Genomic DNA, 26998 nt, shown 5'->3' on the forward strand with positions numbered 1-26998 from the left:
ACAGTAGCTCTATTTTTAAAAACCATTTTATTTTCTGTAGGAACAAAATATGGAAAGGTGACTCACATTCACATCAGTGCTTGGGCTTTGCAGTGACATGTACAGAACTCACCAATCCCTCTTAACCCAAATTATTGTGATTAGATTCTGTTCACTTGTCTGAAAAAAAAATCAGCCTGTATTTCAAATTCTTGTCAGGCTCTTTGTTGAAAGACTTTTGTGTGTAAAAGAGTGCAAGGCTTAAAAGACACCGGCAGTGTGCTTGCCTTCCGTGAAGTGTTTGTTTTTATAGGTTGTGCATTTAAAGAAGAAGACTTTTTTAAAACAGAGCATGCTTGGAAATGCTGTTCATTTACCTTTGTCTAAAGTGCTGAGTGGCTGCAAGAGCTGTGGGGACAGGACACCAGTCCCTCTCTGGACTGTGACCCAGGCTGATTTAATTTCTCCTGTGGGGACAGGACACCAGTCCCTCTCTGGACTGTGACCCAGGCTGATTTAATTTCTCCTGTGGGGGGGGACAGGACACCAGTCCCTCTCTGGACTGACCCAGGCTGATTTAATTTCTCCTGTGGGGGGGGACAGGACACCAGTCCCTCTCTGGACTGACCCAGGCTGATTTAATTTCTCCTGTGGGGGGGGACAGGACACCAGTCCCTCTCTGGACTGACCCAGGCTGACTCCATTCCCCCTGCAGAGAAGGGCACCCCAAGCCCTGGGTTTGAACCCACCCCAGCAGATGCAAGGGCAGTTTGGGGCAGAGCCTGGTGTCAGCTTGGTTCCCATCTGTGGGAAACAGCAAATGCAGCAAAATGACTTCACTGGGAGTGTTTGGTGAAGCTGCCAATGAATTACTTAGGAAATTTTGGAAGACTGGGAGAGTTTAAATCTCCAGCAAGACACAAGCTCCAGCTCATCTGTACGGCCTGGGTAATGCCTCTGTTGCCCATAGTGCTTGTATAAAGTCAGGAATTACAAGGTGATGGGGTTTGCCTGCTCCAGGCAAATGGATTTGTTAAATCCACACGACCTCCTGTCCCAGAAAAAAACCCTTTAAGAAAAAGGCTGGATTTTACCCGGGTTTAGAAGAGCAGATTGCTTTTCCATGGGCTGAGTTAGCAGGAGTCTGTCACCAGCTGGTGGCAATGATCAGGCGCTCTGTGATAGGCCAGGAAAGAGTAAAGCCTTGCTTTAATGACAGCTGTGGCTTGGTGAGCTGTTCTGTGAGCTGAGTTTTGGTTGATGGAAATCAAGGAGAAAAAAAACATTGCTGGAGAGGTAAGATAGCTGAGTGGTAGTGAGAAATATTGTTTTATAGATAAACTGCTCCTTCTTGGGACATGTTTTAAGCAAAGCCATCTTTATTTGGTATTGTAAGTTACCCAAAACTTAAAACAATTTGCATGTAGTTTAGCATGTGTCTTGTGTCCTACTAATGAAGGTTTTTAATATTTTAAATGTTAAAATATTTAAATATGAAGAATTTTAGATGATCAATCTGATGAATTCTAGAACTATTCCTCCCCGATTCTGCAGCCCTCACACCTGCTCAGTTTCCTCATGCAGGGTGGTGGTGTTGCTGGTGCTTTTTATTGTGTGTTTTGGATTGGGGGGAGGTTGTTTCAAGTTTAGTGTTATTTTTGAATGGTCATTTTGGTTCCTTGTGTGTGTCCCTCCCCTCAGTGCTCAGCTAGAGTGGACAGAAGCCAGTGCACTGAGGTGGGTTGTGTTTCTGACTTTTTTCTTTATTTGTTGAGATATTAGAAATTCCTGGGGAAATAAAAACCCATAAAAACTTTTCTTTTTAAGTCACATAATTAAGTACAGAGTTGCATCAATTTGCACTCACTTAGTAGATCTAAGTGCCTGTAAGCAACACACCCTTACAATTTAGCTGCTTATTCACATATTCTACTGAAATTTAGCTGCCCCTTGAGCAGAGGATGTGCCCAGTTTAATAAGGATGTTACAGCTATTTTGTGGACTGAAAGCATTTTTCAAAAGCATGAACATCTCAGTGCCTTACTCTTATTTCTTACTCAGGTTCTTACTCAGAAAGTGGTGCATTACTTACTTATCCATTGGGTATTAGCTGTTATGGTTTTCCTTGTATTTTTGTGTTTGTTTAGGGGGCGGGGAGGGGTACATAACTTCTATTTCTGGCAGGTGAAATGCAAAATTGTGTCCAAATCAGGGTGGTAATTTTGATATAAAAAGGTTTCTGAGGCAAAAAAAACACTAAGTGTGTACGTATGATGAATGACATTAAAGGACCAGTATCACCAGTGTGTGACAGGCAGGACTAAAATTATAAAAGTGAGCGTGGCCTCCATTTCTTTGAAGATGATCTAGAGCCCATCTTGAGCATCAAGAGCCCTCAATCCACCAGAAAACATGCAGGCATTAAAGCATGTAAATTAAACTGCTGCAGTGTAATTGAGGAGCGATTTCAGGACTGGGTTTCACTTTGAAGGAAATTGGGACATGTGGAGTTGTAGCACAAGTGCACAGGAGCTGAAAATGCAGAGCAGCTCCAGCTGTTCTGAATAAACCCTGAATGGCCCTTGCTGAAATGATTATGCCTTAAAATACAATGAAATACATCTGATGAAGGAGAAAACGCAGGAATTAGTTACTTGCCCTCATCTTCTTTGTTTCCACATGCAGTTTTAAGCAAAGTCCAATTTCCTCAGGTACTATTAAACAATTAATTAACTTAATTATCTAGAGAATATGGATGCCTATTTGGATAGCATGTTAATTGGAGCCAGTTCTTTTCTTTGATGCTGAAGGTGATCACAATCTCCTGAGTAAGGCATTAGACCACCAGAACAAGCCTTGCACAGCAAAAATGAACAAAAATATGCAAATACAACTTCAAATGAAAAGAAACTTGCAAATGCTGCTTTATTTAATTCTTACAATAGGGAGGCACTTTTACATTAAAAAAGAAGTGCAGAGGTTTCATTATTAACTACAAAACCTGGAAGTATTATTCCATGAAAACAAAGAGAAATAGTGTCTGTGTGACAAAGTGACTGGTTTTTCCTTTCATTTCTATACAATTTATTACATTTAAACAAACAAAACCTATAAAAATCTCTAGAAAACAACAGCAAAAAACCTTTTCTTCTGTTCCTGCAGGCCAGAAGCATTTAGAACATTGATGACACTTTGCTTTTGTGTTCCTCCTCTCTTACTTTCTGTGCTTGTTGTATGAGGCAGAATCTGACCCAGGGGCTTTCCAAGATTAATGGGTGCCACAGAGATATCATAAATAAAGTGATCATGTGTTTATGTGATGTCAAAAGTCTCAATTCAGCTCTGCCATGCATGCCAAACCTGCTTGTTTCAGTCAAGTTATTCTCCAACTAACACCTGCAGGCAGAGTGTGTGTGCTGGTATGGTGGAAGAGCAGGGAAGGGTGACTGCAGGAAAGGATTTCCCCTGCATGGAGTCAGAATTCCAAGCTTGTTTTCCATGCCATCCCAGGAAAATGGCCTTGTATTAATGGCAATGAGCCCCTGGGTGTCAGCCTCTTGCTGGGCTGTACTGGGTAGAAGCTGGGAGCAAATCCTGCATTGCACTACCCAAGTGGGAAGTGAAGTTAGCAATAAGTTCAGCCAAAGCAATAATAACACTGAGAGAGGGCTCAGATCTGCACTGACCCTTGCATTTAACACTGGAAAAACCTCCCTGATGCCACTCAGAATATCCCTGAAGAAAGGCAGTCCTCCAAATGAATATTGTCACAATCCATCCTTCTGGACATCCACTTCAGTGTCTGAAGTGAGGACAGCAGAGCTGGGGTCAGCAATGCTGGCAGATAAATGTCCATGCTTGATGGATGAGAGGATATATTTATACCTCACAGCAATTCTCTTGCAATTTATTTGGTTTGGGGTTAACAAAACCACCAGGTGAGCTGCACAGGGAGGCTTCTGGTGCTGTGAAAATGAGCTTGGAAGTGGCAAGAACACTCAAAGGATGTTAAAGGAATATTGGAAATGCTCCAAATCAGCACACCTGAGGAAAGCAATACTTTTCTAATTACCTGTTGGTTTATTAAAGTTGGCTGAGCAAAATATGGCTTTACATTCTGAGGTTACTGGCAAAATTCAGGCTTTCAGTGGCAGCAGGGCTCACAAATAAATCTGTTCTGGAGCTCTCTCAAGGCAAGGTTACCCTAAATAAAGGGAATATGATGGATCATCAGACTGTGCTTATGTTGAACAGTGCTAGGTTTGATGGAAGAAGTATTTGCTGCAATTCCTTGGTTTTACTCAGCAAATTCCAGATTGATGTCCTGTGATGCAGAGTTCCTTCCTTGATGCCATTTCCTCTGTTTTTCAAAATTGCCTAGGGTGTTTTTTAGCCCACTTTGAAAGTAAATGACCTGACCTGATCCAGAACTCTTTTCAAACTCTAAAGCTAGGTTCTAAAGATAGAAAAATTAAAGCTGGTCCAGTATTACCAAAACTGTTTTCAAAAACTGAGCTACTTAAAGAAACACTTCCATATTGAAGTTGCTTTACCACCATAGAAACAACCTGTAAACATATTCACAGAGAGTTTGGGCTATAGATTCCAGGATATTTTTTCCTTTACCAAAAGCACGTATCACAAAACATGTAGGGATTTTTCTTTGCATGTTATGCTTGAAAAAGTTTAGTAAGTCTGGTTTCATTTAGATTCTAATACATTATAATTATTTGCAACTTGTATCTTTGTGCTGATATATGAAATAGAAGATGTAAAATTCTTTCTAAACAGAAATTTCTAAACTTTCTGTCCAAGCTAAATATGTCAAAGGACATAGCATGAACACGAAAGATAAATCTAGCTTCAAGATTTCCCACTGATATATAAAAGAATGTTTTACAAAATTTTGATCTTGATTGTCTCTTTCCAGCTGAACAGAGAGGGGTTTTTCCCTCCATTCTATATTGAAAGGGAGAAAACCACACTGCTGCTTATTTCCCTGGCACATCTTGCATGAAATAATGCAAGCTCCATTATGGCATGAGACTAATTACACAAATTACGTCTGAAAGAGAAAAAAGTTAAATTAAGATCTGAACAGTTACTGCATGATCAGTGGGCACGAGTGAGATCTGATGTCGTTGTGTTTGGAAATGGCTTCATCCAGGTCCAGCTGTCTGTTGTTGACCTTCACCTCCATGCAGCCATTATAGAAAGCAGTCACTGGTGTAGCACCCAGAGGAACATCTGCACAGAAACACATTCAGTTCATTAGGCCAAGGCATGCAAGTTCCTATGGATTTTTCAGGTCAGTCAAAACATGGGGAATACTCCACTCCCCATCCATTATCCAGTCATGGGAGAAAGGCAGCAGTTTGGCAGGAAACACTTGAGTTCTTCTCCCTTAAGATCAAGATCAAGTCAGCAAAGCTGAGAAAGGCCAGTAAAATGTTAAATATGCATCCAGAAAATGGATTCCAGGAATGTTTTCCATAGTAGCTTTTCCTGTGCAACAAGAGTTTGTTTCCTGGAGCCCACTGTTCCTGCCCTGAGCTACAAACAGCTGTTTCTGGGCTTAGAGGTCACACAAAGAACTGTCCTGCTTCTGCCAGGAAGCTACTCTAGATTCAAATCTACAGCTTCTCACTTGGGCACCCCTGGGAACTTCACACATTTTCCTGCTTCCTCACTGCTGCTTCCAAGTGAATTCTCTGTGAAAGACTCACTTTATCTGCTGCTCGTTTAGGTATTGTTTGGCTTAGGGCAGCATCAGATCATGGATATGTTTGCAGGAAACAATATGTTAAGCACAAGTCTTAAGGTACAACTGGCTTCTTACAAGGTAGACCTAAGGGATGCAAGTACCTTCAGCAATTAGAATGAGGATGATTAGGAGCTGATCTCAAAAGCACCCTCTGTTTTTTCAGGTGTTAATCACCCTATCCCTCCTTAGGAGATCGATGTGGTTATCTTAGGAACAAGAAATGCTGTTTTCTCCTGATTTTTATTTTGCTGTTAGCTGAGGTATTGCAGAGTCCTGTAGAATTGTTCCCTTCTGTTTTTTTCCCCCAGTGAGGAAAACACTGCTGTCACAGAACCGTGGAAGTTTCATTTAACCTGCACTGGTTGTGCTGAAATAACAGGGGAATACTCCCACCACTGTTACTAGTTTGTGGAAAGGGGTATCAAAAACAGGGACTTATGGTCTTCATGAAATGCATGGGGTTTCTGAATGCAGAGGCTTGTTTTTTGGGGGGGTTTTGTTTGCTTATTTTATTGTGTTAATTTGCATGTTTAAGATAGCTTTTAAAACTTAAAAACAGAGATGACAAGCAACTGAGATTAAGGAGCAGCAAGTAACTAATACTTGCTTCTTATCTCTTTGAGATGCCTGAATAATGCAAAACTCTTCATTCTCAAGATGTTGATTTCTCTGTGGCTGGCAGTACTAAAAAAGAGTCATTTAAGCATCACAAAGATGAAGAGGCCCAAGAAATGATTGGAATCTTAGTTACTGTGGCTCTGTTAAACTGCTGACTCACCTCTACTAAGTAAATACTGACTCATTCCTTGTCAATTCAAAACATGCCAGTCAAATTTGTAGCATTTTCTTAGAAATTGTGGTTCGTTCACCATAAAATAATAACAGGATACAGAAAAGCTCTACAAGTAGCAACACTGTAACCATGGCACCTTTCCTCTAGCAATTGACAAGTTTTAATTCAGGTTTTGACTATTTCTCATCTGGGGCAATGCTCTTTTGCCCCTTGATGCAGCCTGAAGTAAAATTATTTATACAGAAATATGTGCACAGTTCCTGGGCAAAATAATCCTTGTGATAAGGACATAATGTTGACATATGTCTCAATAATGTTAACTTGAAGCTTGCTTTGAATGAAATATTTGCTGGTTCAACACATTGTCTGTCTCATAAAGACTTCCAGTCATCTCTTGCTCAGAGTTCCTGACTTCCCCTTCTGCACCTCTGACACTTGGATTATTTACAAATGCCTGCTTTTCTTACATTTTTGATGCAGTTCCTCAGCTGTGCCAGATGGTGGCATTTCAGAAACACGCAATGCTCACCCAACTCAAAAATCAACATATTTTCCAAATTGAAACCTCTAGAGAGCCATGTCTTAATGTCCAAATAATGCTACTGTTAAAAAGCTGGCTGCCTCCAAAGCTGAAATGGCTGGAGGAAACAAGAGGCACTTGAGGGGAAAAAAACCTTTTTTTTTTTTTAATAATTGTAGGCTATTCCTAGCATGGGTAAGGCTGAATAAAATCAGGCTTGTAGAAATAATGAAATGAATGAAAAGAAAGATGTCTCACCTGGCAGGCCACCCAGGTAGGTGACAACATTTGCCATCATTGCTTGATGCAGAGTAGAGAGTTGCTCGGAGTTGCTTCTGTCAGTGTGTGAATCAACAGCCAGGTCAAGCTCCTGTTTGGTCACTAGTAGTCCAACCTGCACTCTTCTGGGGGTGCATAATTTCTTTGATTCCAGCTGTGCAACAATGATGTTCCCAATGGTCACAGTGATTTTCTAGATGGAAGAGTGGTAGATCACCAAAGATGTCATATGCAACTTTAATAAATCATTATACTTGGCTTTAGTGCACTTTGTACTTGCAAGTAGAAGAAAATATTAAATACTGATACCTTCAGCTGGAAAAGCTGATGTGTAACCATCACTTCTGATGATGAAAGCCATTCTTAAATTTATAAGTGAGAATGTTTTACAGGGAACAACTTTGGCTACAGTTCTGAGGTGAAATCCTGTTTCACCTACAGTTTTGAAGGTACCCAAGTGTTCACTACAGGTTTTTATTTGGAGGAAAAAAAACTGCATTAACCATGGTGTGCAGTTATGCTCTAGCTTGGGATGGCAGATGTAGAGGGATATTAATGGAAACTTAAGGACAACAAAATAATTTTATAATTTAGAATTAAGATAATGCTCTTACTGGATACACTGCTGTCATAGTTCCCTTTCTGCTCTGTGCATTTGGAAGGAAAAGTTAAGGAAAACATGGTGGGATGGATCTGAGCTCAGACTGCATAATGTAATCTCCCTGGCATGAGTGATTAGTGCTTAGTCACTGCTGCAGCAATCATTAATAGACAGATATTTTCTGCACATTATTACACAATCTAATTTTCACAATACTGAGGGTACCAGCTGCACTGCAAGTGTGTGAGTAGCTTTTTTTTTAGTTTGATTTTCCACCTGGCAGCTGCTAGGAGAATTGTAAGATCACCTGTGAGTCAGAGGAGTTAGAGTCCACTATGGACAAGGCAAGAGGCACTGTTTCATTAGAAACCAAGGCAAACATAACACCAGTGTCTGTGGATGGGCGAATACTCAGAGTCACATTTATTAGCCAATCTTCAGCACTGTCAAGATTATCTGTTTTAAAGAGAATAATTGAAATTAGTAAATCCACCTGCAGATGAAAAATTAATATGGGGTTAAAAATTAGTATTTAATCTCCTCCCTACTGTGGAAAAGGTAGTGCTAAATTTTTGAACTTATAGAAAGAACTATGATTCTAAAGAAACACAAGCAGATAAAACAAAAAAATAACCAACCCAAATAACTTTAATCCTGGATCTTCAATAGTGGCCAACCTTTGCAAATAAATTTCTGACTGTAAAGCACTCCAGAAACTGAACAGATGACACTACTGTGATCAAAATCCTCATTCAAGCAGATTCCTAACAGAAGTTAAGGGAATCACTGGTGAAAGCAGAAGTGTATAGCTTAGTTTGTGTGCCTTTTTTTATTTTCTTCCTTTTAAAATTTCATCAGTTCCATCACTCAGTCCAACAAAAACCACAGGAATAGAAAAATACTTACTATAGTTTATCTGGAATGCTGCCATTCCAGTGCCAGGGTAGAAGGATCCTCTCCCCACTGATACTAAACAGTGTTTGCTTTGTTTTTCTTGAATAACTTCATTTACTCCTGAATGTCCCTGGTTCATCAAGTTCCAGGCCCGGATACAACCATCCAGACGAGGGTTAATCTACAGCAGAATGACAGCATTGGAGGTTTGAGCCCAAAGTTTGGTATAAAAAAGTCAATAATGAGGCATTATTTTTCCATATCCATAGCTTATTTCTATGTAGGCAATACCAATCTTAACAATGCTATAGGTTACAGCAGTGATGCTGGGAGAAAACTGAGTGGCAGGCATTTGGTACCTCAGCCTTCAAAAGGTATTTATGGTTTAGCATTTCCCACTTTGCTGCCAGGGATCTGGACAACAAGAGATTGCTTCTACTTTTAAAGCTCGTGTTGTGACCTGGACAAAAGGGCAGCAAATTTTCTGTAGCTGAAAGAAAATCATCACTAGCAATATTCCTTGTTCAAAGATTTATCTTTACACTAGAGTGCCAAGAAATTTTTGGAATTGTTTTCTATTGGATGTTATTGTACTGTTCCATGATTTTTTTCTCTGCTTTGCTTTTGAGCAAAATTCATTTTTTACATTAATTTTTTTTTTTTTTAAATCTAAACTCTCTGTTGAGATTGCCAATTAGTTTGAAGGCTCCAGGACTGTAAAGAAGACAGTTGCAACAATTTGACTGTAGCCATTCTGGAGGCTGGGAGACTGAAAGAATCATGGGCCTTGTCCAGCCTGGGCTGCTGTAAAACCATGTAAAAACGAAAGCTCACTGTGCTGCCTGCACACTGAATGCTGCACTCATTTAGAGCTTAGCAAAAGCCAGGAGCAGGACATGAATCACCCTGAAATGCACTCTCAGCAGCAGCAGTGGTGTGATTTAGGGAATCTTAAAGCCATATTAGCAAACAGGCCACAGAATCTTCAAAGATTAGACCAGAAGTGCTGTGTTTTTGAAAGTGAAGCCTTACTGAAAGCAGACTGAAAAGCTTCACACATGTTTATTTTCAAAACAGTGGTTTAATAACCACATTTTTATTTTCTAATTGGGTTCCATGCCAGGCTTGCTTCTTCTGTGACTTCCAGAAGTACACAATTGAACAGAGCATGATCACTCAAGGTTAGCCTTATTATTTAATTACCTGTTTAACAAGAGCACCGCCCACCCTGCGAGGCAATCCTGCAATGTACACCTTGGTTTCCAAGAAACCCTGGGATTGTTTAAACAGAGTTCCTGGGCTGTTAATACTCATCACAGCCTCTTTAGCTATTTTTACACTGATGCTGTGTTCTAATTCTTCAACTGATACCTGGAATAAAATGCAAAAAATTACTTATACACACATACAAAAATGTAGAATATATTAATTTTTAAATTTTTAATAAAATAATTATGTAAGCCCCGTGAAGCATGACTAATGTTTCTTAAAACCTTGTAAAATAGTGCAGTCACTATTTAAATTGTATTTAAACTTGATGCAGGACAGCTGCCTATATCTAGGGACATTCACAGGAGGGTAACAAACAAAATCTAACTGACAGTAAAAATTTGGTGTGCTCTATAGATTGTGTGAGAAAGGCTTTTCATCTCAGCTGTAAAGGCTTGAAAAGCAAGATGAATTTTTGGTCTAGATGATGTAAAACTTGCTCTAAACACAGAGTATCCAATAACTGTGCACTTGACCATGCAATCACAGTTTTGAATATCCTGCCACTTTCCTTTTGATGTTTAAAATTAATAATTGCTATGTTCATAGCTAGAGGTAATTATCTTCTCTTTGATTGTTAAAAGGTAGCGGAATTTCCTAATGCAAGGCATGCCTGTGCATTTCTTGGCTGGTTTTTAAACCTGGGGTTTGAGTGCATCATTTTAAGCCTTTTAGTGGTTTAGTTTAGCTCAGTTTCTCCCTCCTTTTTTTATCAGCATCCTCCCACAGTGAGTAAAAGGAAGTGAGTGGGAGAAGAAAATCCAACTTACTATATGCCACAGTCCATCATTAATGGCCTTGCCTCCACTGGTGACTTTTGTTCCAAACTCATTCTTGAATTGAATCTCAATCTTCCCATCCCTAAGAGCAAGCAAGATCCACGCTGAGCTGTCCAGGGATTCTGCATACAGGATCACCCCCTCTGCGTCGTACGTCCGGAAATCAAACTCTGCTGTAAATCTGAGTTGTGAAGAAGGAATCTTAATAAGAACACAGGAAAGGTGAAATATTGTACAGCCTAGGATAACTCATTAGTAGGGTTAGAGAAAGGTTCAGAGATAATAACTTTTGGTGTTTCTATATCTGAGCAGTTGTGATTTTTTGCACAGTTAGTCAAAAGCAGGATGGAACATAAGCCTTGTTCACTCAAATCCAGTGGGAAGTTTCCAGGTTAACACCTTGACCTGGGATTTGAAAGAACCTTGGTGCAACTCCCAAATTCACTCTGACCTTCACTTGTGAAGGATATCCCAGTCCCCTGAGCAAGAAGAGAGATGTAATATCCCTATTGCATTTTTTATCAATGTGATGCAGACAAAATAGAAGATTTATGATGTGCTTCAGTACAGCTAGGTTGCCAAGTGCTGTCCTGAAAGAATTATGACCTAGGAATTTGCTCATGCTCTCATTTGAGGATTTGTTGGCTGGATCTAGGTTGAGTGTTTGTATGTAGCAAAGTTAGGATTTACTGTGCAGTAGAGGAGAGTAGAAGTAGAGTAAAAGCAGTTTTTGGGATTAGACGAAACAGACTAAGGATGAAAGGAGAAATCAAAGCATTTTGGAAGGTGGGGTTTGGCAAGGCAGCTCTAACTCAGAACTGGGTCTCTGTCCCTCGCAGTGCTGCTCTGTGTCCCCTAGATGGGGCTGTCCCTCGCCAGACGCACCCAAACCCGCTCTGTATTTACTTCAAACATTTATCATCTCTGAAAGCTCTTCCAGGACAGCATCAGTGCCCGGTCAACTTGGAACAGCGGCAGAGGGCAGAGTGCTCAGTATTTATGTCCTTCTGTGGGGTTCTGAGGCTCTGGGGATCACCAGCTCCACAGCTGCTGCTGCTGTTACCTTCCAGTTGTTCGGTCACTAAGTCAGGAACGCTGCAATTTCTGCTGCTGCAGCAAAGAGGTCCAAGAGCAATAAAGGGGTCAGTGCCAAGGGCAATCGCTCTGACAGCTGTAAAGAAAATCATCCAGCTGCTGCCAGACAAGGCACTGTGCTCTGTGAGTGTCCTTGGGACACTCTGTGTGTGAGAGGAAGCCCAGGGAGGGGCAGGGGGCAATGGCCTGACTTTGTGGCCATTCCCATATAAAACTGGAAGCCATACTGTAACTATTTTCATCTAAGTTCTGAATTTTATGTTGATAATTCTAAATGCCTTCTTGTTCATTCATCATGTAAAGGTATCTTATCCAAGGGGGAGATGGTGATATAATTTAAGCATGCAATGCATTCTTCCTAAACCTCCAGAAAATTAATGGAAACAAATATCATTCCAATGCATACTTTTATCAATAACAAATGCTTACCTTGTGACATTTGGCAGTTTGAACTTTAAGTAGAGAACAGGAATTCCTATAAATTGCTCTGCCAGGTAAAGCAGTTGATAATTCTTTTCAAGATTCAGTGGGATACACTCAGTAACAGACTGAAAATGGTAAAGAAAAAAAAGCTGTAATGCATTGTGATAGCTTATGAAGCAACTCCTGTTGTTGCCTGCTAGCCTTTTTTATTTTTAAAGTAATGGCTTACCTCTGGGTTTTTTGGTTTTTTAAAACTTGAATATCTATGTACAAATGAAATAGTGTGCTTTTGCTTCAAACATCCCTTATTTAAACTGCTGGAGGATAATCCAGGATGACACACAGTTCTGGTAGATTGAAACTAATATTTAAATACTTCATTTTTGAATTAAGAATTCCAATCTTCCATCACGCACTTTTCTTTCCCCAAGGATATATGACACCCACCTTCTAGGGAACTACCAAGCTCTGTTATTAAAGTTCTGCAGAACCTAAACCTGCTCAGGTGTTAGAAGGGAACAGACAAGAGCTGTACCTGACTTTGTTAAAGAGAAATTATAGAATCACAGTGCTTATGGACAAGTAGAAGCCTCAAAGCCTCTTTGATCAAATTTGAATCCCTCAAAACACTGCATGACTGTCTTCTACTCTGATTTTGCTATGCCTGATGCAGCAGTTCCATTAAATGTACAGGTGCTCTCCTTGAATTTTATGGCTACTTCATTTTGTGGCTGCTGGCGTCACTAGTCTTTAGATTGAATGTATTTTCAGCTGACTGAACTTTTTTTCCCCAATTAAAAGGCATGAAACTAACTTTCAGATAGAGAATTAATCACTACTGAACAACAGTACTGAAAATAAGAGCCTCATTACATGTCAACATTTCAAGGATGAGCAGAATAAAATTAAATAACTGCCAAGTGCTGTTCATTAAATTTCAGAAAGTACAAACAAGACCTAATACACAGATCCTGTAACTTGTGTCAGATCTTGTTCCTGCAGTTTAAGCCAAATTTTGTTATACTCTGTTGGAAGTGTTTTATTGTTGTTAGAAGTGGTTTATTGTTGGCAGTTATCTGAGCTCACTTCATATGACATCTCAGACTGCCTGAACTTTTCAAAGTATACAGAGAACCACTTAGAAAAAAAATCCTTGGACTTCAATCCTTGAATTCAGTTCTCTGGAGTTTCAAACTTTCTGCTCCTAAGAAGTGTAATTTTTCAAACTGATCAAGAGCAGCCCATTTTGGCTGCAAGATGTTCTCCAACTGGCAAGTATTACTGAGTGCTTTTCCTTAAGCTATGGCAGATGAGAACTGTGGAAAACAATCCAGGGTTTTTTTCAATCCAAAGAGAATAATTCTGAAACAGTGAGTGAAAACTTTTGCACAAACGAAAACTTGGGAACATATGGACAAAAGGAACATTCTGTCTCTGAGTGGGCTGAGCAGGAATTATTTGTTTGATAGGAGAAAGCTGAGGCTTATTTTGGAAGCAGCAGGGAATAAAGATGCCTGGCTAAAGCAAGCTGCTTTTGACAGGACTCCTGTAAATGAGCATGCATGAACTGAATGGCATCCAAATCCCTGCTGCTTTGTGAGCCAAACCATAGATCAGAATCCCCAGCATTTTCTCAGGAATTTTTAATCAGTTCTCAAATATCTTCCTATTTTCCTTAATCTAAGTTATCCTCTCGTCAAGAAATACCAAACTTTGTGATTTTCCACGTGGAATTTTACATAGCACACTTTTACCTCACAATTCTTCATGTCCTTAGAGAGCTTGAACCCTTTCTTGCCATCACAATAGCAGCTGTAACTTCCTGGTGAGTTCACACAGAGTTGAGCACAAATATTTTCAGCACATTCATCAATATCTAGGGAAAATCAAAGCAGACAGAATTCTGATTTTTTTCATGGAACAGACTGAAAACTAACACAAATTAATGGACTAACAGACAAGAGAGGTTCTCTGGAAAAATATGAATCCATAAGGTGATTTAGTAATCTGACAGAGGCCTAGATGGCAGAGTAGGAGACAATTTGGTCTGATTTCTGAGGCACAAGGTGGCTGAATAGTGAGAGATATCATAAATTGCTACCACAGATGGCACAAATCCCATTCTGGGTCAGATCTTCTGCTTTCCTTGTAAGACATGCTAAGAGCTCAGATTATTAAAAGTATGTAGGGCAAATATGTGAAGAAAGTATGTGCTTTATTAATATAAACTCCAAATAATCTCAGGGCAAAATACCTTTTAAAATAATATAGAATAGTCTCATAATGCCTCAGGTTCAGATAGTATCTATTTGTGGAGAAGAATAGTCTGATTTGAGCTGATTTAAGCTAAATCAATAAAAGAATTTCATTTTTTATTTAGTAGGTTGTGTAAAATAAGTAATTTAGAAATGAAAGGCTGTTTAAACAGCCAATGTAAATTTTACATTTCTAATATAGAAACAAAATCTCTCCCTGACAAGAGACTCCAATGAGGGTGAATTTGGCTTCAGATTAAAGCAACTGCAACATTTATTCTGAAACCAATATTTCTTCTAGTGGGAAGAAAAAATTTTGTACCAATGCATGCATTTAAATATGGAGGTTTTTAGGACTAAAATACTTTTTTTTTTTGCTGTTGCTTGGAGGAAGATAGGTAATGAAAAATGTAACAAACCCTGTTCTGTTCTTCAGTCTAATAGTATCTGTCATCATAGAGATAGCTGTGCACAAATGTATGTAAATTCGATTTTCCTAATAAGCATAATTGAGTTTAGCCACCTACAAGCAATATGACAATGAAAAGCTCATGTCATTTAGTATTTCTGTGAGGCTACATTCCTGTCAGGCTGCACAATCCTGTCCTTAGACAGGATTTGGTGACTCATTTAATGTGGTTACAACAAGGTCTAAAAGCTTAGCAGCATAATCCTCCTGCTAGGGAGGTAAGACTTTCCCCATTGGAATGTCATCATCTTGCAACCTCCTGAATCCATGTCCCAGTAGAAACACAACACTTACACGGGCTGCATCAAATTGGATTTATCTGAAGGAAACCCTGAGAGGAGTAAAAATTAATTACTGTGAAGTTTTTCTCACTTTGGTGCATGCAGGAACAGAAAATTGTCAGTAGTGTTTTAACCCCATGGTAACTGGACAAAGAGCTGACACCTGGATATGTAAACACTGCCACTGTGCAGAGCTTTGGCACAAAAGACCTGCAGCAAAAGCCATGAAGCTAAAGATTCATAGCCACCAGAAAGCTGCTTTTGTGTCCTTCTGAGCAGTAATGCAAGGCAGCTTTTAAAATAGAAATCACTGATAGATTTTCCTTAAACTGACAGTGTAAAAGATTCATCTTCACTGTAAAACTCTAAGAGCTTTCCTATCTGTTTACAACTGAAATTTAATTTCTGATGTGCAGTAAACAGAAACTTTAACAAGTACAGAGAAATTATGCATATTCTAAGACAAATATGCAAACACTTCTAACAGTGTAGAAGTTCTGGTCTTTGTATGAGTGGCTTCTTGCTACTTCACTGCAAGCTATCAATACTTTTCAACTTTGCTATAATTGTTACAGAACTTTGGAAAATTTTTTTCCAAGATTGTCATTTCAGGAAAGATTCTTTTGGAGCAGCTCCTTTTTTTCACAGTTTTTTCTCTGAGTATTTAGGAATAGTTTTATTTGACATCTGAGATCTTTATAAAAAAAAAATTAAAAAAAAAACTTTAGAGAACTGCCATGCTGTCATGTAATACAACCTGACAACAATTAATTTAATAAAGAATATGAAGATTCAGAAATGCACTGCTAGATGAGGAGCTGAGTTTGGTATAGAAGTGGATTAAAAAAGGAAGAGGGAAGGTGAAGATGAAAGATATGAAAAAGGGGGAGCTGGAGCAAAGACCCACCTTCACAGGTCTTGGAAGTTGAATTATATGTGTAGCCTTCTGGACATTCACACTCATATTTCCCCTGGGTGTTTTTACAGGTGGCTGTCCCACAGATGTTTGGATGTAGCACACATTCATTTATATCTAGAAACACAAACAAGTTATTAAAAAACAGCTCCCACTCTTGTACACCATTTTCTTCCCAACCTTATCCAACACTGTGCGAACTGAGTGAGGTTGGCAAAATTTCTTGGTAGCTCTACCATGCTGCCACAGCAGACTAGAGCTACAGCCAGAAAGATTTCCAGAGGGCTGTAAAAGACATTTCTGCATGCCCCCAGTGAAAAATTCTCTGCTTGCCTTTCTCTCCCATCCCTTCATGTGGGTAACAGGGAAAGGGATGCATGTCTAGGAAGGCAGAGAGAGAAACAGGCTATAAATTTCCCAAAACGTAAACCAGACTGCATAGGAAAATTCCATCTTAGAAAAAGACACCCAGAAAGACAAGAGATAATGCAATCAGAGGTTCTTCCATGCTACAATCAATTCATGTCAGTTTTCTTTTAATTGGCTATTCTGAGAGGTGTTCAAGTCCCTCACTGTCTCTCTCTATCCCTCAAAGCATTTTAGTGTCTATCTTCTGTCTTGTTTTCAATTTGTCAATGTCATTTTCCCAATGCAGATGTGACAGTGGGATTCAGGGTATAGTATCAATCTTACTAAGTGTCTTTGAGACAGAAAAATATCAGATCCCTGGCAGCACTTCACTCCCACTCGTGGATGCAGGGATCATTCTGGTTTTCTCTGTGGTTTTGTAGCAGCTGTGGAAATGGTGCTGCACAGGGGATTCTGCCACTGGCTTGCCTGGAGTCCTGGAAATGTAGTAAGTCAAAGCTGCCCTGAATTCAGACTACTCTTCTATAGTTAATAAGTGTATTCCAAATTCCTGGTTGTTTAACTCTGTAGTTGCATGTAATAAAATATTTGAATGCAGTTTGTCAAATGATTAAACTAACACTGAAGGCACTAAGGTATATTAGTCTATTTTTATCTTCGATAACTTTTTTACCAGATTTTCCAAGAATTACGGAAGTTCTAACCAATTTATCTGCTTGCCCTTTTTCATAAACCCACAGACTTCTGTCATTCTGGCATGTCTTCGGACAAAAGAAAAATCTGACATCATCCAAAACTGTTGTTCCATTAAAATGGAATGAAGTAGTAATTTTTTCTAAAAATGCAGTAAGAACTGCTAATTATGTCAATACACAGTATTTATTTGGAACGGAATGAAGCATGTAGATCATGGCCAACAGTAGACACAAGCATGCACAGAAAAAATTATGCTGGGTGAATCAAAGAAAAATCTTTCTCTCCTTTAAGAGTTTTTTTTTATTCATTAATAGTTTCTTCCCCAATGAACTTCAAACTGCAGAAAGAGCAGCATGGCTAATTAGAAATGATTTAGCCTAAATCGTATTTACCAGAGAGAATTTCCACAGTAACAATATCAGCTATTTGTATCACTTGAGATTTCAGTTTCAGGGCGCTTAAAGGATATGTGAAACTGGTGTGAGACCAAAATGAGCTTTAAGGAGCTCCAGTAATGAAGCAGAATCTCATCTATAGCCATTCCTCTTTCTTTCCTCACTTCTTGATCTGGTTCATTATTTGGCTGCCCAAATGCCTGCAGTGTGTAATGCATGAACAGCCAAACCAAACCAGGGCTGGATTTTTCAGAGGCAAGGCATTTATGGAACTACTGGATCAAACTCTTCCCTCTCTCTTGTCAGCAGGCACTGTGGTGGCATGGAAAGATGTTCTCCTGAAGTCTCCCTACCTCCACAATCCCTTTTGTTGGAATGCATGAAGTAGCCATCTTCACACAGGCAACGGAAGCTCCCGGGGAAATTGGAACAGCGCTGGCTGCAGCCTCCGTTGAAGTCTTCACATTCATTTATGTCTATAAAGAAAAGGGAATCAAACTCTCTGCTGACAGGAGGGCATCAACTGACCAGATGCAAATATTAAATTGTGCTTCTGAGAACCAACATGCCATGAAACTGAAGACTGTACCTTCCTCACAGTTCTCTCCTCTCCATCCTGCTTTACAGACACAGGTATACTTGGCTTGTCCATCAATGCAGTCCTTATATCCATCTTTATGGCATGGCAGGGGGCTGCACTGGTTTGAAATTTCTGTGGGATGGAAAACATGAGAGATCCTTGTTATTTGGGGTTATTTCTCCTCAACAATCACTTTAGTCTTTCTTCTTTCTTCTCTTCCTACAGGTCTTGAAATAGGAAAGGTCTTGATGTATATAACATGAAGCATCCCCACAACAATCTTGCAACTTACTCTGTCAGCAAAAATTTTTAAGTGAGTGAGAACATACAAAGCCACCAGTACTACTTCTTTTTCAGGCAGAAAAAAACTAGAAGACAAATTACTTGTTAAGCTAATCCCTGCAAGATGTGACCAGACTTGATATTATTATATTTAAAATATGTATTTCAGTTTTTAAAGAACAGTGCTCTGCCCCCATCATACTACCACAAATTTTACTAGAAAGATCAAAGTTTCAAGAATTCAAGATTAGAGAGTTGAATTTCTCTGTTCAAGAGTGGTCAGACGGAGAAACTGGTAATTTACTGCACTATTACAAACTGATCTGGAAAACATGTTCAGCCATGACCATGTGCAGTGTAATTATTAAGGATTTTTTTTGCCTTCCATTGCTTTCAATGATAAAAACAGTGTCAGATGGTTAGGGATAAGTATTCTTATTCAACTGAAAGTTCCTTTGATATAACCAGGCTGTAGGAGGTTTAGAGAGATGTTTAAACTGTGACAGTAGGAAATGTGGTAAAAATGGCTTGCTGTAAATTTACTAGAAAGAACACAATTCATGCTGGGCTTGTGAATGCATAGGCATAAAAATCAAACAATTGAGAAACATGCCAAGTTTCATGCTTTGTGACCTTTAGTTTGGAATCAATGACTGTCTTCCAGATAATATTTGGATGATTTTTTGGTTTTGTTTTGTTTTTTAAATTTTGAAATTTTCAGCTGGTAATGTAACTACAGGCCAAAGAGTAAAGGTAGAAATGACAATTAACAAGAGACTCTCTTAGTCTACCTGACAGAACATGACTTGCTAGAGGCAAAGGGTTTGGCATAACAGTTAAAGATGTGGTAGAGTACAGAGGACACACTGGGGAATATTGCTGGGTTGGTGTAAGACAATTCTGTTTGCAGAAGAACTCTGCCTTCCATGTTGCAGTCAATTGTGTTCCTTTATCTTTATAAAATTAAAAGCAGTCACTTAAACTGCTTTCTCTGGAAATGCCCTGTCTCACCTCACATTTTTTGGTCAATTTCTGGTTTTGATTATTGAGTTTGCCTGAGTTAAACCGTTTTGTGTCTCTGTGAACTGCTTTTTAGCCACTGAGCGTTCCAACATCGGCACTTACCCTTGACACAAGCCCTCAGGTCAGCCGGAGAGTCTGGAGTGACTGCAGCCACCCTGAACACCCCTGCTCGATGGGAGGCAAGGCAGCCTGCAAATGCAAAGCCACACAGTCAGCTCAGGGTCCAAACAACTCGTTTGCACTGAAATTACACCACTTGCTGCATGGCATCTTCAAAGAGCCTGAATTGCAAAACTGGTCTGGGCATGTTAAGGACAGCTGATGACAGCCCAACCTTCAGTGCCTCTGTGAGGATCTCAGCACACAGGACATTGTCTGCACTATAATCAGCATGGAAATCATCCCAGTGCTAGGGGCAGAAAAACTAAACCAGTATTACCCAAATGAGAGCATCACTGACTCATACACTACAGTTGTTTAGGGGTATTTTTTGTACTTACTTAAATATTTGGGATAAAAATATTCCTGCAGAAAGAAAAGAAAAAGAAAGGCTAAGAAAAATTTCAGGTAGATAAAATGACAGCAAAATACATCACCGAATATATTCTGAAGTATCTGGTATTATAACTGCAGAAGAAGAAAAAGTTACTTTGAGTCACAGAATATAGGCCTGGTTTTCTATATGACTGTAGTTTGGGCTAAAGCAAAAGATTATTTAATACACAGTATATATTTATATATATTTAAAACTCAGTGGAGAGATTAAAATACTGCACTGAGTTGGACACTTGCACAATGAAAGCAATGCAAATGAATTGGGTGTCAAAACTACTTTGAAAATTGTCTCTTTAAATGGGAGGATCTTGCCCAATGTTGTTATTGGGAACTGTGAATTCCATGTGCTTCTGTCTTTCCCTCTGTAAAGAACTGCTATCTGTGTCATAGATACTTATGAAATACTTACAGTTTCAGGATTATTTTCAAAGATTTCTCTGGCTTCTTCCCTATTGCATAATTCTTCAATGCATTCTCTTTCTAGATTTCCCTTCTTACTTTCTTCCATGAAAGAGTTTGCTCGGCGTTTCCTCAGCAGGAACTGAGATGCATACTGCTGGGGTAAAACTTGGGAGAAACAAAGCAACTCTGTTATTATTTATCTCTTTTTGCAACAGCTGAAAAATGCTGTGAACACTGAGCAAATATGAGAATTTAACACAAAATTCTGAATTAAATGCTTAGTCAGGAGTTGATGTTTGCTATTGTTTTGAAAAATGCAAGCAAAATGTTCTAGGATTCTGTATGTGGGGGAGCTGTTTCTGATTTAAAAAAAACTTTAATCTGTGCTATTTGTCCCTAAGAGCATCCATGCCTGAAGCATAATTTACATGTCATACTCAGGACAAGATTTATTTTTCTAGATTATGGTTATTTCAAAGTGAGATATGTAAGCAACAAGTAGATAAAAAAAGCTGATTATATGACCAGTTTCAATGATCTGCAAGTCAATATTCTGACCCTATTAAATTTGCGTGAGAACAAAATTATGTCTTAGAAAGTTAGACTACCTGTTATATGTAATTAACATAAATGTCATTTTATTTTTCAGAACAGTGAAGACCAAGACAAAGGTGAGAATGCTATCCTAGGAATATCAAGGCAGACCATCTATAAATACATCCACATTTCACAAGGTAAAACAATCCTAGCCAGCTTTTATGTTTCAGACCCAGCATGAGTCATTACTTAATATTCACGTATCTGGTTATTTTCATTTTAGTGACTTTTAAAAAGTGGTGACCATTGAGAAGTGACACTGAAAATGAAAGATGTCTGCTTCAATGTTCCCTGCAGAGCACACAACACTCCAGGAACAGCCTGTAAATTAGACTGCCTGGTTTAATTTTTGGAATATAGCTTGTGATCAAGAGAAAAACGGATGAGCACAGCTGGAAGAAGTCCAGCTGACTGGGTTAAAGAGTGCAGATGACAGATGTTAACTGGAGGGCACCACACTTTGCTTTCCTCAGCCTCTGCACAGCTTGACCCGTCAGAGCTGCCCAGCTGTGTGCGGGCTGTGACGCCTGCAGCACACACCAGCTCTGGTGGCCATGCATATTCAGCCCAGCTCCACAGAAAAGAGCCACTCAGGCTCACACAGTCCATCCAGCACTGCCTGTGACAACTCCTCAAAGCCAGAGGAATAACCAAGTGCCAGAGAAGAGCTCCCAGCTTCTCTGCACTAACAGGAAAGAAAAAACTCAAAGAAGCTGACTAGAACGAGCAGCTAATGAGGCCCAGGGCTTGAAAGGAGACAGGTTTAACATTTAACTAAAACCACAGCATCCTAAACGTATTAAAGGCCTCTGTCCCGAGGCAAAAGGAGTGACAACAGAAATAGGAGAATTGTGTATTATAGCTGCTGGGTTTATTTCCATGGGAGATCTCTAACCGCCACAAACATCATTGTCATTTAGCTACATCATTGTCATTTTCACACAGTTTTACAGTAAATAAAAGACAAGAAATTTTCAGTTGTGTACAAACAGATGTAACACTTTCTACTTCATGTTTTCAGTACAGTGGAGCAATGGGAACAAGTATTTTTCCCTACATCAGAGCACTTCATCCTTCTCCCAAACTGATTTCCTGTAACTTCTGACTTTAAATAAAACACGTAACTCAGAGCAAATTCCATGCTTTTTCAGTGCAAATATTTCAATCCCCATGCACAGAATTGGCAGTGTATTTATTCATGTGTGTTTTAATTACAAAGATTATGATAGGACCTTTATTAAAAACAAAAAATCCTGACTGCTGCCAGTCTGATTATAGGAAACTCCAGCCCCTTTCTGACCCTGCCAAACCAACTTAACCCTTAATGCACTCGGGCTGCTTCATGCGGTGATCACTGAAACCTTGTGCAACTCCAGAGCCTAACAATTTCCAGAGGTGGTGCACAGCCACTGTGCAGTGAATGCTTATCAAGCATCTAAAAGTGATGCTATTAAAAAAAAAAAAAAAAAAAAAGAATTGTGGGGGAGGATGAGATTCAGTGCTTTCTTACAGCTGTTCTGTCATGCAGATGCCACCATAAACCTGCTTAAAGTGGACCACTTAAACATAACTTAGAGCCTCAGCCAAGGAAAGCATTTGAATAAAACGAAATAAAAATCTTGTTTGCACAGCTCTGTAACTCCAGTGACAAGACCATCCTGAAAAGCTCCTCAGGGACATTGCGCAGCCAACAAACTAAAATTGGCCACTAATATTTACCTGCACCTTGTGTTCCTCACCTGATGTTTGACCAAACCCACCTGCACTGAGGCTTGCAGAGGCAACTTTATGATTATTGAACGGTACCAGCTGCATTTAAAAGCTGTTTTCTCTTCTTCCCCCTCTTCTCCCCTGCCATTCCAGAAATCCCTGGCACTGTTCAGAGCCAGGCATAGGAAACTGGAAATATTATGGACCACAGAAATTTTGGATGAGCAGGACAGCTCATTTCCTGCTCTTAAGGAAAATGACAAGGTATGCAGTGGAGAAGATAAATGGAAGCAAAAACGTGATGAAAACAGAAGAAAAGATCATTAAGAAAAGCTTATTAGAAGGTTTATTTTAGGACCTGTTAAAAATATTACAAAATGAACTTTCATCTTTTGATACTGCTGCCTTCCCAAGCCAGATACCCCAGCACCTTGCAGAATAGTAAACATTCGGTTTCTGTTCTGCCAGTTTAATCATTAGTAAAACAGGCCAGAAACAGGCTTACTTTGAGCTGCAGTTCTGCTGCTTTCGGCCACACTGCCTTCTTCCACTATTAAGCTCAAAGACTTTTGGGTCAAAGACGGAATACTTTTTTTTTTTTCTTCTTTTTTATCTGTATGTGAGAGCACGTAGCTCTTAGGCTGAGAGGTCTGAATTTAGAAGCAGGGCGAGTGCGGCTTGCCGGACTGCACTCTAAAGCCACTTTTCCGAGCACACCGCGATCTCCCGAGGGCTGTCCTTGCAAGGGAGCCGAGCTCCCTGTGCCGACACCGTCCCGTGGGCGGCTGAGCCGCGATCAGCCCGGAGCCCCGGCTCGGCCGGCCCGCAGGAAGCGCTGCGGGGAGCGCCTCACCCCACACACGGCCCGAGCCCCGGGAGAACCGAGGGGCTGCAGGCACCGAGCGCCCCTCGCCCCGCACCCGGCCCCGCGTCCCCCGCCCCGCCTCACTCACAGGTCGCCGCCTGGGCCAGGGCGATGGCGAGCGCCAGCAGCGGGAGGCACCGCGGCCCCATCGCTCCCGGGGGCGGCCGGCACTGCGCGGCTGCGGCTCTGCGGGGCCGGGCGAGGCTGCGGGGGCGGGAGGGAGGGGCGGCGGCGCGGCGGGGGGAGGCTGGGCCGGGGCCGGGCAGCGCTGCCCTCCCTGCGGGAGCGTCACCAGGGCGCCGGGGACAGCGCCGCGGGGGCGCGGGCGGGTCGCGCCTGGCCCGCCCCGCGGAGGCGGCGGCCGCGCACGGCGGGCTCGGCGGGCATCCCCGGCGGGAGCGGAGGGCGCTCGGCGGGCGCGGAGCGGAGCAGGACGGGGCGGGCGTCGCCCATTGCCCCCCATGGCTGCGGGGCCGCCCCGGCTCCGGTGTTTACTCCCGGACAACCGGGGGGGGGGGGGGGGGCCAGAGCGCGCATCCTCGCCGCTGATTGGCTAATCCTCCGCCGGCACCGGGCGAACCGCCCCTTCCTATTGGTCGGCGGCAGCACCGCCTCCTAGCGTCTGTGTGCGCGCCATTAAGTGTGTCCCACGCCGGCCGCCGTAGGCCGTCTCCCGGGGTGACAGGCTCGGTGCGGCGTCCCCGCGGCCGCCGAGCTCCCGGCGCGGCCCCGCCTGAGCAGCGCCCCCCCGGGAGCGGCCCGGAGCCCACCGGGAGCGGCCCAGCCCAGCCCGGAGCTCACGCCGGTCCCCACCAGGAGCCGCCGCCGTGGCGGGGCCGGGCCGAGCGTGGCGGAGCGCTCCGGGCCGCGCGCAGCCGTTGAGCTGCGGGGCCTCGGCGGAGGCAGCGGTGAGCGGGGCGGGGAAGGGCCCGGGGGCTCGGCAGCCTCAGGGCTGCTCTGTCCTTCTCAGAGAGCGCGTTTTGTGCAAAGCGTTGGGTTTATAAGCTAAAAAAGTGCTGCCACGGTGGGAGAGAGGAGCGAGTGACACGGGCGGGGTTTTTGAGTCGCTTCTCTCTTGGAAACGGGAAAGGAATGGTGGGAACGCGGCCGGAAAGTGCAATGAACTGCTGGACTTGCAGTAACAACTCTTTACAGGAAATACGGTGCTCCTAAAGCTGTTCTGCACAAAGATTTGAGTGCTTCGGGCTTTCAGCACGTCACAGTTGTTGCACCTTATTTAGCTCTCAGCTACAATTTTGGCAGAGAGGATGGTGGTCACAAATCTTTGCTGAATTTGCAGGTACTTTGCTGCTCAGTCACTCGGTTTGCTGTTCAAAACATAACACAGTAAAGTGCCCTTATAATTGATATTCAGACAAGGAAGAAGTTAAATAATTAAATTGTGTAAGGAAGGTCAGCTCTAAATGATTTCTTTAGCTAGCTGTGTTTGCAAGAACGTGAAAGCTTGATGTGGCTGAAATAAGTTCTCTATTGTAAAAGTCTCTTGTGAAGGTGATGTGCTGAATGTACTCTGTTGAATGGTGTGCAGGCTTCACTGATAAGTTTGACAGGTTTCTGGGCTTGTTTGTTGGTTTTTTTTGTCCTCAGCAAGCTGACAGATGTAATATCTGGAACAGGTTTGGGATGTTGTTAGTGCACCCTGTTATAGTAGGAGTCCTAGTAAAATCTATGTATTGTGTAAGTGGCCTTGCCCCAATCCTGGTTGTTCTAGATGGGCTGCAGCTGTGATGTCCTTAACTGGGTGGCAGCTGTGGCCAGTGAAGATAACTGGGATAAAAGGGGCTGGGCTGGCTGGTCGGGGAGGGCCTTGGAGAAGAAGGAGGGACAACACTTGTGATGAGCAGCTTGTGGGAAAACCAGTCAGATGGTATGGGATTCTAGAAATATGATAACAACAGTATCCTATAAAACACCTGATGTATGTTCTATACGTATTTCAGAGATCCAGTCTCTTCAAACTGCTATTGCAGAATGGAATTTGCCTCCTTACCATAACATTTTCAGCAGTGTTGAATGTCCTTTCCTTCTAGAGTGGTTTGTTTCTGCAAATTTTTATTAAATTTGTCAATTCCTACCCACCTCCTTTAATGGTCTTGTATTTAAGCAAGATTCTTGTGCTAGGGCTTAGCTGCTCTCTGCTTTTCACTCTTGAATAAGTTCTGTTCGTTTCATGAATCCCATCTGAATGCTCTGGGCCACATATGGGCTCAAGAGCAATTTTGTGGCAGTTTGCAAAGATAGTCTTTATATAATGGGATGGGAATTGCTCTGTGGAGGTGTTCAGACACCGAAAATGTTACATTTATGTCATTTGACACAATTACAATGGCACATTTGTTCACTGAGCTGTTACATTTTACTTTCTAGAAATTTGTGTGGCTCTGTTCTCAAAGTGAGCTTTGTTCAGAGTTCCTCGTGGGTTGAGGCACTGCAGCCCACTGCATGTGGCCTTTTTTTTTTTTTTTAGTAGGGATTTTGTATTCTTCAGAGATTGATTTTAATAATTGTAACAGTTGTAATCATCATGTTCTTTTTAGAAACTTCTCTACTCTTCATGCACTCAGCTCTCCCATGGAGAAGCTGTTCTCAGGTTCTTGAGGATAATGGAATATAAATATTTAAAGAGAAGCTGTTGTCTCTGCTTTGGATGAAACCTGACCTGTTTCTGACACTGAATGACAGCAGACCCATGCAAAGGCATCCTTGAAAATGAGCTTCATAAGATCAGGAGGAGTTCAGTTCCTACCTCTATAAATTATCTAAGCCATCACAGTTGAGCAGGATTGCTATGATCTTTAATTATTCACTTTTTGCCATCATTTAAAATTACCTTAGTTTGAGGGTAGCTGTAATTTAAAATATGAAGGGAAGTTTGAGATACAAGCTTTGGGAGACCTGTTATGGCAATTCTCAAAAAGAGTAATATTCTGTTTATTTCTGTGTGAAGAGTGGAATGATGGAAGTACTTGGTACTTCTATTTAAATTAGTGACATTTACTAGATATCATTGCCAGTTCCTCAGAATACTCACTAGAGAGCCCCAGCTTCCCTGCTCTGGGATCTTTTTGTGCAAAAGAAATTGACACTTAAATGAACACACTTAGCAGGGGTGTTCTTTGTTTGCTTTTAATGCTTCATCCTGTTATATTCTTGTAAGTTTTACTCATGCTTGAAATTGGTCCTTAT

The 26998-nt window shown here is 41.2% G+C and overlaps 2 protein-coding genes across 5 annotated transcripts in view; one reads left to right on the plus strand and one right to left on the minus strand.

The window, feature by feature from the left end:
• Positions 1-2873: 2873 nt before the first annotated feature.
• PROS1 (protein S) lies at positions 2874-23975 on the minus strand. Of its 2 annotated transcripts, none has more exons than XM_058823054.1 (15): positions 23880-23975; positions 20627-20784; positions 20163-20187; positions 19765-19851; positions 18367-18489; positions 18131-18253; positions 16309-16434; positions 14151-14272; positions 12403-12521; positions 10870-11059; positions 10034-10201; positions 8843-9011; positions 8244-8392; positions 7315-7528; positions 2874-5226 (listed from the first exon to the last, which is right to left on the minus strand). In XM_058823054.1, exons 1-15 carry the CDS (start codon positions 23938-23940, stop codon positions 5081-5083), a joined length of 1980 nt encoding a protein of 659 aa, XP_058679037.1. In that variant the 5' UTR covers positions 23941-23975; the 3' UTR covers positions 2874-5080. The 2 variants fall into 2 exon arrangements, with proteins under 2 accessions (XP_058679037.1, XP_058679045.1); XM_058823062.1 differs by lacking the exon at positions 23880-23975 and adding an exon at positions 23432-23633.
• Positions 23976-24463: 488 nt separating this feature from the next.
• Positions 24464-26998, plus strand: part of ARL13B (ADP ribosylation factor like GTPase 13B) — a 33188-nt gene continuing 30653 nt past the window's right edge. For all 3 annotated transcript variants that reach the window (XM_058825069.1, XM_058825072.1, XM_058825070.1), the window contains exon 1: positions 24464-24699. The gene's annotated coding sequence lies outside the window, so the exon portion shown is untranslated. The remainder of the gene's footprint in view (positions 24700-26998) is intronic.

Source organism: Ammospiza caudacuta, chromosome 2 (genome assembly GCF_027887145.1).
Source record: "Ammospiza caudacuta isolate bAmmCau1 chromosome 2, bAmmCau1.pri, whole genome shotgun sequence".
Classification (NCBI taxonomy): Eukaryota; Metazoa; Chordata; class Aves; order Passeriformes; family Passerellidae; genus Ammospiza; species Ammospiza caudacuta.